Source organism: Rattus norvegicus, chromosome 6, assembly GCF_036323735.1.
Source record: "Rattus norvegicus strain BN/NHsdMcwi chromosome 6, GRCr8, whole genome shotgun sequence".
Classification (NCBI taxonomy): Eukaryota; Metazoa; Chordata; class Mammalia; order Rodentia; family Muridae; genus Rattus; species Rattus norvegicus.
The window spans coordinates 93406718-93420059 of NC_086024.1; the positions used below are offsets into that span (position 1 = coordinate 93406718).

The 13342-nt window shown below is 42.7% G+C and overlaps 2 protein-coding genes across 28 annotated transcripts in view; one reads left to right on the forward strand and one right to left on the reverse strand.

Moving 5' to 3' along the window:
• Positions 1-13342, forward strand: part of Klhdc1 (kelch domain containing 1) — a 95250-nt gene that overhangs the window by 492 nt on the left and 81416 nt on the right. The window lies entirely within an intron of this gene.
• Positions 3996-13342, reverse strand: part of Pole2 (DNA polymerase epsilon 2, accessory subunit) — a 38070-nt gene continuing 28723 nt past the window's right edge. For 25 of the 27 annotated variants that reach the window (XM_063261701.1, XM_063261686.1, XM_063261697.1 and 22 more), the window contains 10 exons: positions 12919-12991; positions 11509-11681; positions 11026-11115; positions 10639-10693; positions 9606-9665; positions 9444-9521; positions 7995-8103; positions 6456-6632; positions 5226-5293; positions 3996-4146 (listed from right to left, as the gene is read on the reverse strand). In XM_063261701.1, coding sequence (XP_063117771.1) covers positions 4128-4146; positions 5226-5293; positions 6456-6632; positions 7995-8103; positions 9444-9521; positions 9606-9665; positions 10639-10693; positions 11026-11115; positions 11509-11681; positions 12919-12991 — 902 coding nt within the window. In that variant the 3' untranslated portion in view covers positions 3996-4127. The remainder of the gene's footprint in view (positions 4147-5225; positions 5294-6455; positions 6633-7994; positions 8104-9443; positions 9522-9605; positions 9666-10638; positions 10694-11025; positions 11116-11508; positions 11682-12918; positions 12992-13342) is intronic. The other 2 variants (XM_006240154.5, NM_001169108.1) reach the window with 2 other exon arrangements.

Genomic DNA, 13342 nt, shown 5'->3' on the forward strand with positions numbered 1-13342 from the left:
GCAAAAAAATGACTCCCCAAGCAGATCCCAGAGCCCAGTAAGCACTGGAAAGGTGTTCACTTTTTGTAATGTAAATGTCAGATCTCATAAATCACTTAGCAAAATTATAGACTTTGTCCTGATCAATTTCCCTGGGTTGAGAATAGAATTATAACTTCACTTATTTTTTTTAAACCACATATCCTTAGATTGATTCTGTCGTCTCTAACAGTGCTCCACAAGGAACTAATGCAGCAGACACTGTAGTTAGATAATGGAGTTTTAGCGCCAGACTATAGAAACTTTGTTTTGTTATAGGGCTAGGTGTGGGACCCAGGACGTCCCACCTGTGGCATGAGCTCTACCCTGAGCTATCCCAGAGTATGGTTATGTACTGATAGCTGGTCAGTCCCACACCGGTTTTGTCTGTGCAGCATTTAGCAGTTTACACTGGCATTACTTCAATAACAAGAGCTTTTCCTGGCTTCTCTCTTAACTCATCCTTTTTTGTGGAAGGGAATGTCACAGAACCAAACCCAGGGCTTGACACGTACAAGACAAGCATTCTCTCCCCCAAGCTGCAGGCCTTCCTCTGTTCGATTTTAAGTAGAGTGTCCCAAGACTTGGATGGCATCTCATCTCCGACAGGCCATCTCTTTCACAAATTAAATATATATACTTGGCCAGAGCAGTGACTCACACCGTTAACCCAGCACTCAGAGGCACAGGCAGGAGGATCTGAGTTCCTGGCCAGCCTGGAAGCAAGTTCCAGAAAAATCGAGGCTACACAAAGAAACCCTGCCTTGGAAAACCAAAACAAGTAAATGAAACTCAAATAACCAACTTCTGTTTCACATTCTAAACTCTAGACTCGTCCAACTGTCCATCGGATGTCTCCATTTGAGTAATGGAGCTTGAAAGGGCTGGAAATGGACTCCTTGCCTTGGTTTCCTCTCTCATTTTCAGTACTGAATTCTCGTAATTTTCTGTCCTTGCCCTTCATCTGTCACAGCTTCCCTGTACACGGGCGTCACCAGTGCGTCTCCTCTTCCCTCTTAAATGTCATCGGGTGCTTAAATGTCCGATTCAGATGCTCACTGCTTCCTCTACCTATGTGGATAAGTTAATGTACTTCTGCAATTTTATCATTGTTATACACGCATGCATTTGCCACAAACGCATGTGTGGGTCAGAAGACAACTTCTGGGAGTGTGTCTCCCAGTGTGCGTTCCGGGAATGGCACTTGGGTGGTGAGGCTTGTGCACAACAAATACTTTTATTCACTGAGCCATCCTGCCAACCTGGTAGCTTAATGTTAAACCACTAGAAGGAAGAAAGAAAAGATCCTTTGTAGGGCTGGAAAGATGACTCAGCAGATAGGAGCAGGCACTGGCTGCTCTCCGAAAGGCTTTTGTAATAAGTTGCTTCCTGTCTGGTCTTGGTCTCTTTATAGCTACTACTGCATTCATTTATTGTGAACTCCAGTAGACGTCAGGAGAACTTGAGGAAGTCTATTCTCCTTCTGTGATGTATAATCCCCAGCAGAGGATCCAGCTCAGGTTGTCAGACTCCATACAGGGGCTTCAGCTGCTTAGCCACCTTACTTCTAACTAGCCCTTGCCTTAGTATCTTCAAACCTGAACTGATTCATATCACTACTATTCAGTCCTCTTAACCCACCCTGCCATCACCAGTCTTTTGAATTTAAATGTCATCTAAATACCCACTGACGTGTTCTTACCTCCAAGCATCTGTCAAAAATGACCCTGTCAAATGTGTCAAATGACACTGTAAGGTATGTTTGGTATAGTTTCACAGGGCCTTCCATCACTTGAACGTAAGTTTCATGAAACCCAGAACTCTGCTTTTCTCAGGTGGAACCGGATTACCTGGTACCCTGTATGTATCATGTCTTGAAAACCAAAAAAAATAAAGATTTTTTTAAATTTATGGGTGTGTGTGTATATATATCTATGTACATGAATGTAGGTATCTACAGAGGCCAGAAGAGGGTGTCAGAGCCCCTAGAGCAGGAAATTGTGGGCCCCTGACATGGGTGCTGGGAACTGAACCCCTCCTGATCATCTAGAAGAGAATCAAGTACTCTTTTTTTCTTTTTAAATAAGTGCACTGTAGCTGTCTTCAGACACACCAGAAGAGGGCATCAGATCCCATTACAGATGGTTGTGAGCCACCATGTGGTTGCTGGGAATTGAACTCACTTTTTTTTATAAATTTATTTTTCTTTTATAAGTTTATTTTTTAAGATTTTATTTGATTGTATGAGTACACTGTAGCTGCCTTCAGACACATCAGAAGAGGGCATCAGATCTCATTACAGATGGTTGTGAGCCACCATGTGGTTGCTGGGATTTGAACTCAGGACCTCAGGAAGAGCAGTTGGGCTCTTAACCACTGAGCCATCTCTCCAGCCCCCAGCACTAAGCCTTCTTTCCAGCCCTCTAAAGGTTATTTCTGATGATGAGATTGCAGGTTATAAGAACATTTACATTTTTAGGTTTGTCTTATTTGTATTGTCTGGTTTTGCTATGAATTTGTTTGGAAGTTTTTGAGTTTTGTGTGGGACAGGACCTCACCATAGCTGGCTAAATCTTGATACGGAGTCCAGCTGGCTTCGGAGCAACAGAGATGTACCCACCTTTGCCTCTTGAGAGCTGAGATTAAAAGCACGTGCCACCCATGCCCCGTAGTGATCATGTTTTAAAATAGCCTCTCATTTAAGTCCTGCAGCTCTGCTGTAGTAACTGAGGCTGGCAGGGGAGTCCTGGGAGCTCTTTAAAGTATGTGAGAGAATCAGTCAACAGCCTCAAGAATTGGTTACCTAGTTTAAGTCACCTTTCTATTTTCAAATTTCAGGACAAGTCTGCCATTTTGCTGGGTTTGAACTTCTAGTCCTGTGCAAGTCAGATGAGCCCTCCACCGTGGAGCTAAACACCAACCCCTTTTTGAGTCTTATTTTTTTTTTTCTTTTCTTTTTTTTTTGGAGCTGGGGACCGAACCCAGGGCCTTGCGCTTCCTAGGCAAGCGCTCTACCACTGAGCTAAATCCCCAACTCCTGAGTCCTTATTTTTGCCCTTCTTTCTTACTATTACTCTCAAACCCAAGTTCTTGTCCATAATAAATTATCCTGTCTTTGGTATTGTTATAGCGGCACAGAAAAGTGAAACTCGTGTTTAAAGTAAGCTATGGGGCTTGGGCCTAGCAGTGGGTGAGGTCGTGGGGCCAATCCTCAGCATAACAAAAGCTTAATAGCAAAAGCCTTACACTTGGTAAGTTTAAAAACTATGGGAATAACCGGGTGTTGGTGGCAGAGTTAAAGGTTGGTGGATCTCTATTCAAGGCCAGCCTGGTCTACAGATCGAGTTCTAGGACAGCCAGGGCTATATAATGAGACCCTGTCTTGAAAATGCAGATACATACCCAGGGCTGCAGTGAAACCTGTCTTGAAAAACCAGATAGACAGACCTACTGACTGGCCGACCCACCCTATGGGAATAGTTAAAATTTCCACTGCTGGGCTGAAGAGATGGCTCAGTGGTTAAGAGCACTGACTGCTCTTCCAGAGGTCCTGAGTTCAAATCTCAGCAACCACATGGTGGCTCATAAATATCTGTAATGAGATCTGATGCCCTCTTCTGGCATGTTTGAAGAGATATACAGTGTATTTATATAATAAATAAATCTTTAAAATTTCCACTGCCAAAAGGCAATTATGGGTAATTATGTAGTAAATATACCAATACTCCAAAGATAGATTTTCCTCAACTTTTTAAGAAGAAATTTTGTGGCTAAACAATAAAAAAAACCTGTTAATATATTATTAGAATTACTATGGTTATATAGTTATGTAACTCAAGTTAGATTAAAAACAATTCACAAAATTTCTAGTATTTTTTTTTTACACTGGAGTGTAACTAGCATGGAAACAAGAAAACAAGTGCAGATGTGTACTTATTTTTGAGACTACCAAGAAATTCTCTATAAAAGCTGAAGTATAACATAGTACCAAATTTTTATAAAGTACAATGGGTAGAACATTCTAAGGTTTACCATAGGTTTATTACAATTTAATTTACAAAATACATAAGATAAAAATAAGAAAGTTCATTCACGTAGTCTCATAAGTCTCAAAAGCCCTGAAGTTTGCTGAAATAGAAAAATAAAAGCAGTGAGCAACTGCTCCTTTCTTGCTACTTAGTTGCAGTTATGTTTAAAGAGGTCAGTTAATGCATTCACAGTGTTAAAATTCAAGAGGAAACACTAAAAATGTGTCTCATGGCCAGCTTGTTCTAAAGAGATTTTTTTACAAAAGTCTGATCAAGAAAGGAAAGATTGCTTCAAACCAATGCTCAAAAAAACAAGCGTAAGAAACAGAAGCCAAGTGTGATGTGACCCATTCCAGAGGCTGAGGTAAGACTGCAAGTTCATGTGCTACCCTCAGAAATAAAAGAGCTGGGGATAGAGGTAAAATTCTTCCCTAGTATGTTCAAGAGCCTGAGTTCACTCTATAGCAGAATGAGATGGGGAACTTAGCGAGTTGGGTGGTCGGGTGGAGACGTTTTGAGAGCTCTGGGCCAGAGTCTGCCTAGATGAGACCCCCCTGCTGGTGCCAAGTGGCCTGACAGTGCCCAGTGTGGTGTGGGATGGTGTTCATTTTTTGATATTTCCCAGTATACGGTGGGGTGGGGGTTATGCTTTAAAAACACATACTCCGAAACCTGGGTATAGTGGCACAAGCCTATAATCCCAGCTACACAGTGAGACCCTGTCTCTGAAACAAAGTAGTTTAGGAGCTGGAGAGGTGGCTTAAAACCCTGATGTTCTTGCACAGGACCAGAGTTCAGTTCCCAGCACCCACATTGGGCAGCACACAACTGCCTGTAACTCCAGCTCCAGGACTCTGGTGCCGCTTCTGGCACCACTCTTACCTGGTGATCATTTTGTTCTAAGACCTTTGAACCCCATCAGTACAGACATCCAGCTTCTCTCTCTACTCTGCTGCCCGTTTACCTATGCTTTGAATAGGAAGCATCTTCATGTGTTATCCCTGTGGGAACAAGGCCACCTACACAGCCAGCCAGAGAAGCCACTGAAGAAAGTCCTTGTCAACATAAACAGCAACCAAGATCAGACACACAAGGAAAATCTAAACCTACCTATCAATGTGACTGGCAGCAATACAGACCCAAGAGAAAACCGCGGCTGTGTCTGGTGGGCAGGCTTACCTGTCTTCTACTGTCTTACTGGAAGGGTAAAAAACTTTAAATGCAAATCCACTTCTTGGAAAGGAGCCCTTTGAAGACAAAAATACCCATAAGTGACTATTGTCTTGTATAGAATAATTCCTATTTCTAGAATCACACCTACCTACCTTCCTTCCTTTCTTTTTCTCAAGACAGGATTTAACTGTATGGCCCTGGCTGTCCAGGAACTAGCTCTATAGATCAGGCTGGCCTCTGCCTTCCAAGAGCTGGGATTAAAGGTGTGTGTCACCATAGTCACGCAGAATCACATTTCTTAGTTATAACTTATAAGATGTGGCAGTAAAATAGAGTAGATACTAGGGTGTTCTTTATAGAGAAGGTTACTATAAAATGTCACAATCTAGTAATTTTTTAAGTTGACATATGCCAACAAATGTCACTGGGAATGATTCAGCATGGCTCTCAGTGCGGAATCAAGTAGTACTGTAAAATACTGAACATGCATAGAAGGCGGACTCCTGTTTTAGGAGTCTTCCCTGCCATTCCCTTGAATAACGGGCTGGCAGAATCCCAGTCTGTCCCCCAGTGCCACTGAGCGGTAACTACACACGACTGTTCATGATGAAGAAGCTCTAGGGTTATCACAGAGGCTCTCCTTTTCAGTCATATTTCCAGACTAAAGCAGCTTGACTATTTCAGGGTTCTAGATAAAAATGAAATAGTAAACCACAACTATCATTTATCATGCTTGGATTCTGGACATTTGAGCTGTTTCTGCAAGTCACAATTTTCAAAAGACAAGCAACATCATCAACAAGGCTAAAGAAACTGTTACAGGACCTGAAAGCAATTCCCAAGGAGGAGCTGCAGAGTACATGGCTTCGCTACTTTGAAAAGGAAAGATACTTGTTTGGTTTTACAGTTTGGTGTGCTTGTTACTTAAAAACTTACAATACGTTATTATGACATATTGAGAGTTTAAAAATCTCCTATGTATACCAACTGTATCAGTGTCTGACTACACATTTGATTGAAACAATGACTTTAATCTCTATGAAGTCATGGGAATGTGCTACAGGGTCAAAGAGGTTTAATCCATAAGGAACTTAATGCTGAGCCATCTTTGGGACGCACATGGTGGAAGGGAGAGAACTGATTCTCACTTGATACACAGGCCCCCAAAGGAGACAACTTTTAAAATTAGAGAAAAGAAAGAAAACTTATCCTCTTGACCGCCCACAACATCCTTACAGGGTTTATGCAGAGGCACTCGGTGTTGGTCACGGTGAACGGATCGTACTTGTCTGCAATGACCAGCAGATCGGGCACTGGGTACACTCTCAAAGTGTAGTCATATGCCCAGTAGACGGGGGACACGTAAAGAGGGAGAGGAGCCAGATGTCCCTGAGATAAGACAGTCTTTACGAACTGCAACAGAACACAACAAAGTAAAACAGTACATCTGTAAAGGGAAAGTGACACAAGTAGTTTTACATTATTGGTTTTCATGAAGACCTAGAATATTTACAAGTCAAGGAAGCCTTGAATCAACCATCAATAAACATTCTCTTAGAATGAAATTATCATTTATCGTAACACTGACCCTCCCCTTTAGTCATTTTGAGTCAGCTGTGCATATAACAAACTCTACTAATTCAGATCCAAAAGAAGAGCACACAGGCTGAGGCAGGAGATTGACTGCCATCAATCTGAGGACAGCCTGAGCTACAGTGTGAGATCTTGTCTCAAAAAAATTTTTTTCAGTTAATAATAACAATTTGATAGTGCTGGACATGACAGTACATGCCTGTTGCCTAGCTACAGAGGAGGCTAAGAGCGTGTTTGAGCCTATGGATTCAGGCCAGCCTGGATCCATAACAGAATAAAAGTGATTTACTTCACTTTCAAACATCTCAGTGACAACTGAAAATTTGGGAACTTTGAATTTACAAAATAAACACTGCATATCCTCCTGATGTGAACACACCATACAAAATATGTAATAAACACAAGAAATATGAACATCTTATACACATATTCAAAAGTAAAATCTGAGAGCTTTAAGGGGAAATGGGAAGTTTAAACAAGGTCCCTGCTTGGTCTGGCCTACAGCTGTTCTCTAGGTTCTTCAGTAGAAAGCCACAAGTCCTGATATGCAGACAAAACCCAATTACTACCTCAAACCACAAGGAAACATCAAAATGTAAGCACAACAGAGCTTAATAAATGTTCATAAAATGCAAATTTTAAAATGGTTCAGTAAATACAGAAAAACAAAACAAAACAAAAAAACCCAAAAAAAAAAACAAAACAAACAACCCAGAAGAGCTGAGGAGATGGCTCAATGGTTAGGCAAGCATGCTGCCATATGAGACCAGAGTTCAGATCCCGCCCCCATGCTAGGCTGCCTGCCCACATGTGTAACTCAGCTCCATGGGACACAGTGCCCTCTTCTGTCCTCTGTGGGCACCTGCACATACACGTGCACAGACATTCTCAAAGACACACACATGCTTAAAACAATATATTTTAAAACCAGACCCGGGGCTGGAGCACTGGCTCAGTGGTTCCCTGTGGCTCTTGCACAAAACCTGGGTTTGATTCCCAGCACCTGCATGGAGGCTCACAACGGTCTGTAATTCCAGTCCCAAGGGATCCAATGCTCTCTTCTGACCTCCATAGGCATCAGGCACACATGGTGCACATACACACATGCAGGGAAAATACCCTTATACACAAATTAATGAAATAACTATAAAACAAAGTAGTTTATCAAAGAAGTCTACTTACATGGGTAGGAATATCCAAACTGCTGCTAGGAAAGCGGACACAGTTTCTACACATTTTATTCACTAAGTCTTCACGGAAGATAATTATTTCTTGTGTACAATACTGAATTCTGAAAGAAAACGGGTTGAATATCTGACCTCGGGGGCAAATAGATAATTTTAAAGGCAAAGTAATGCAGTATCAAGGAACCCCGCAGGACTCTCAATGGTCACTACAGCAGACTCAGTCCATCTTATCTTTCCCCAATCTAGTCTTATTTACTAATTCTCTCCCCCACCCAACTCCCCCTCTCTGTTGTCTGTCTCTGTTCAAGTATGCACATGCACAGTGCTAGGGTCTAAACCAAGCCCTTACATTTCCCATGGAAGCAACTCTACCAGTGCACTGTGCTCCCAGCCCTTCACTCTGTTTGATATGTGCCCGACATGATGCAATTGAAGAGTGAACAGAAGAAAAAGAGATTCACTTTGCATATCTGACAAGGGAGGAGAGCAGAGAAATTAAACAGATGTGATACTGATGTTGGGGATAAGAGAAAGGTTAAGAGAGATCACACTTGGGAAGGAAGGCTAGGGTAGAAAGACAGGATAAAGCAGGGAAGGCTCCTCAGGCATAGTGAGTGACCTGAGCACCGGTTTGAGTGGACCAGCAGCTAAGATGTGTGGAAGAGGGAGGGGCTCTGTAGGCAGAGGGAAGGGGCACAACACAGGACTAAGACTGGAGCACGCCTTGCAGGCTTGGGGCACAGAGACTGTAAGGGAAGCAATTAGGAAGTCAAAGCAGTAACGGCACACCTGCAGTCAGGACATGACTGTCACTGCCAGGGTCTGGCTGTTAGTAGCAGGGGTCCCATCCTTCGAGACAGGAGAGCAACATGATATGCTTTCTTGTGTAAAGAACAGATTCCAGAGGGGAAGGACAAGAAGCCAGAGACCAGCAGCTAGAGGCTGCTGAGCCAGACTAGAGAAGATCTCAGGTCACAGTGGTGAGAGGTAACCAGATTCAGCTTTTATTCAGAAGATGACAGGGCTACCTCAAAAACCGTGTGTAGGGGAAACCTCTTTGGTTATGGCCTGAGCAATTACAAAGACAGGGGTGCCACGAAATGAGATGGGGTCAGCCCCAGAACAGGTGAGAGATGGGGTTCAGGGCAGGATCAGAGTGTTCATTCATCTACAGGGCATCCAGACAGACAGGACACTGGACATCTGGACCCACAAGTACGGCATGTGTGAGGAAGGTGACGATACCGTTGCCATCACAGAAACCATAAAGTCACTATTGGTTAAGAATTTGAATATAGTTAAAATAGTTTTCAAAGCTTGAGGAATCTAAAATGAAATTTAATTTTTAGATCTACACTATAGCAGTCAAATTTCATAAATTAGAAGAGTAGTTTTTAAATGAACTGAAAAGTTTATCACAAAGTGATATTTTTGGGTGACTCACCTGCAAGGGTTAGTAGTGAAAACAGAAAATGGGACCCTTTGTCTGAATTCTTGTGTGATGCTTTCAGCAAGGGGCGGCCTAGAAAAACAGCGTGATGTAGGGTGTATTTGTAATTTTACACAGTTCTCTTGACTGTCAAAATGAAATGTGAACAAAGATTACCTTGGTAAAATAGAACCAAATCCAGGATCCTCCGGGCCAGGCACAAACACAAAACGGCTACTGCGTAACAATTCAACACCAGCCATTAGAAGTAGCAACATGCAACACCGCCAGAAGCCAAAACTAAGTAGTTGCCTTCAACTGAACCATGGGTGTTTTGTTTGAGTAGAGGTCTTGCTATGTAGTCCAGGCTGGCCTTAAATCTGCAATCCTCTTGCCTCTGTCTTCTCAGCATTGCGGTGCCACAATGCCTAGCTAGTTTTTATTTTTTTATGCATTTTAATAAACTGTTAAAAGTCTCCGACCCAAAACTTTCTATTAATTACAGTGTGCTGTGACCACACACAAGCATGCAAGCACGCAAACACGCACCCACCCACGCATGCGGGCCTGTGTCTGCTATGGCGCACATGTGAAATTCAGAGGACATCTTGTGGGAGTTGATTTTCTCCTTCACATGGATGTCAGGAATCGAACTCAGTGATGAGACTTGGAGGTGAGCACCTGTGCCCATGGAGTCATCCTGCTAGTCTGGATCAATCTGTCTTTACAGAGGCTCATGAGGCCTCCTCCGGATAAGCAGCATCACCAAAAACTACGGATAAAGCTATCACTCTCCTTTCTACATCCTGTTTCTCTGTAAACCCAGAGAGTGGTGTAACACACGTGGTGAGAGGATTACTCTAGGCTCTCAGGGCTCTCAATCAATCTCTGTCTCCCTCTCTTTCTAAGATTTATTTATTTGCTTTCTGTATGAGTGTCCTGTCTGCATGTACACTTGAGTGCCAGAAGAGGGCATCAGATCACACTAGAGATGGCTGTGAGCCACCATGCAGTTGCCGGGGATTGAACTCGGATCTCTAAATGAGCAACCAGTTCCTACCTGCTGAGCCATCTCTTCAGCCCACTGACCTTTTCTTTTCTAAAGGCAATTTCTTTGTAATCATTGATATAAACCTCATGGCTTATTTTTTGAAAACACAAAACTATTTTGGATTAAAAAAAAAAAAAAGGTGGTCATAGAGACTTTTACCTTTGGTGGATACTTGGGTATTCACATATTATGTCTGCCAAAGATTTTAGGGAATCTGAAAATTATAAAAGACAGTTAATCTAATTTGTGATGTTCATAAAGTTATAGTTGATTAAATACAACCCTAGATCTTTAATAAAATTAAAAATATTATATATAATTTATCAATATAGTTTATATAAATATAGAAACACTCAATTTTTTGTTTTGTTTTTTAAGGCAGGGTTTCTCTGTGTAACCCTGGCTGTCCTGGAACTTATACAGTAAATTGCAGGCTGGTCAGAAACTCAGAGTTCCTCCTGCCTCTGCCTCCTAAGTGCTGGGATTAAAGCCATGCACCACCACAGCCAGGATTGGAAACACTCTTAGTAGCAAGATCCTCAATACCTTTCAAAGCCTGGACTTGATTTTTTCCATATGGTGCAGATGAAAAGTTACCGCACAGTATAAAGCAGGTCGGAGGTGCAGGGGAATAACCTAGGGAACAGAAGAACATTACTTTTCAGGGCTGAGAATTTCATGCTATTTATTTATTTGATTATTACTGAGACAGGATCATATTATGTAGCCCTAGACAGGCTAGAATTCATAGAGATCCACCTGCCTCTGTTTTCCAAGTGATGGGACTAAAGGCAGGTATCAGTCTGGCTGGCTTTAACTATGAAAGCTTCAGTTTGGCTTCGTTTTTCCTTTTAAAACAAGGTCTTCCTATGTTGCTCAGATTGACCTCTAATCACGGCTCAATAAATCCCCTATCTAAGATTCCCATATAATAGGGCCCACAGAGGCCCTCCATGGCAACGTGACAACGTTTAGTTTTAGAACACAATCCCTCAGAACGTTCAAGACAGAAAAAATAGTAATAAGTACCAGAAAACATTACGTGAAGCTTCTCCAGCACTTGCACTTGATCCAACCAAACGTCGGACACAATCACAAACATGGCGTCCTTGTTCTCCTCTTCCAGCTGTCTCAGTTTTGCAGAAGCCTTCACTGACGCATTAGAAGGCCCTCCAAAAAAATTAATATTTCCATAGTATGCCCTATGTAATTATAACACAGTTATCGCCTATACCTTAGTCTGTTCATGGAGAAAGCAGAAAGCAGCTATAGCAACCATGCAACAACACAGTATTCCAGAGATGAATTATGCTGCCTGCAAATTATTTAAAACACATACACATGAAAGCTGTCTGTAGAGGAACGTTCAGTTTGCACGCTTCAGAAGCTGTCCTCAGAGCACAGCAGCCGCTTCCATTTTAACCAGATCAGCTGTGACTGACTCCAGGAGTGTCACGGGACCCCCACAGGTCAGGCCTTCAGGCAGTCTTCACAGACTGCGGGTGGGGCCAGTTAATAGAACCTCACTGGAGACCCCAGCCCTCTGCCACTGCTGTGTCATCCTGCCCCGCTAGAGTCTTGGGAGGTGCCAGCTCATACAGGAGTTAACTGGGGAGAGACGGGAAGAATGGATCCACCCATGCTGTCCTGTCTCATCCGTGCCTGAGTGAGACTTTTAAGTGATGCAGCAGTCTTGGGGTCACCTGTGATACTGTGAGCTCAGTAAAACCACTGTCCTACCAGGTAGATTTGAGTAGAACTGTTACTTTGCTCTGCCACTGGCCCCATCTGGGGTGAATAGGCGTTTGTTCAAGTCTGCTCAAGAAGGGTTAAAGCAACAGTATACTGTGGTGCCAAAGGAACAATTTACATCTGTCCTCGCTTGCTTCCCTACTGGGCCTCAGGCTGGAGCTCCGTGCAAGCTCCCCTTCTGTATGAACAAGAGGGCAGTGTGTTACCATCTACCTCACTCGGCTGGAGCCACGGATGCCTGGCAGCACTGCACATTTACGGAGATTTGGACTCCAGAAATGACCAGGGAGGACCTACCATGTACATAGGGACATAAATATAGATATATACAGCATAGACTCATGACATTTTTGTTTTTATGCCTTTATATTCTATTTTTTTCTTTTCACTTTAAGATATATTTGTTTGTGTGTGGTGTGTGTGTGTGTGTGAGAGAGAGAGAGAGAGAGAGAGGAGGGAGAGAGAGAGAAAGAGAGAGAGAGAGAGAGAAATAGAGAAAGTATGCCACATTTGTGAGTATTGGTGTCACCTGTGGAGGCCAGAAGAGGGCATCGGATCTGCTAAAGCGAGTGAGTTTCCATTGCTTTTTCTCATCTGACACCTTACAGTGACTGAGATAAATTATGTTCATTGCTGCCAATATACAAATTCAAATTCCCGTGTCGTTGAAATCAAGCACTTTAATACCTTGTGGTGCTAGAGGGCTCCGTGGGAGGAAATCCAAAGGCATTGGCATGAAACACTTGATCTTCAAAGCAACCTAAACAAACCAACCAGGTAACAAATCATTACTACCTGCTCAATTATCCTTTTTTGAAAAAGCAAATTCATGTCACATAAAGCATAAACTACCAAAATCCCCGATAACCCTGAGCTACCGAACTCCAGAGCCGTGGGCAGTGCAGATTTTATAAGGAAAATGACACTAAACAAGCGTACCAAACCCCAACAAACTCATATTTTAGGGTGGGTAGGGTGCTGGGGGGTTCATAGCACAAGCTGAAGAACAGAGAACAGCTACTCAGATGGGGCCTGATTGCGTGTGTGGCCCTATATGAAGTGCAGAAGAGTTTTCCAGTTTTACAAGTGCACATCGGTGGTTTTCAGTATT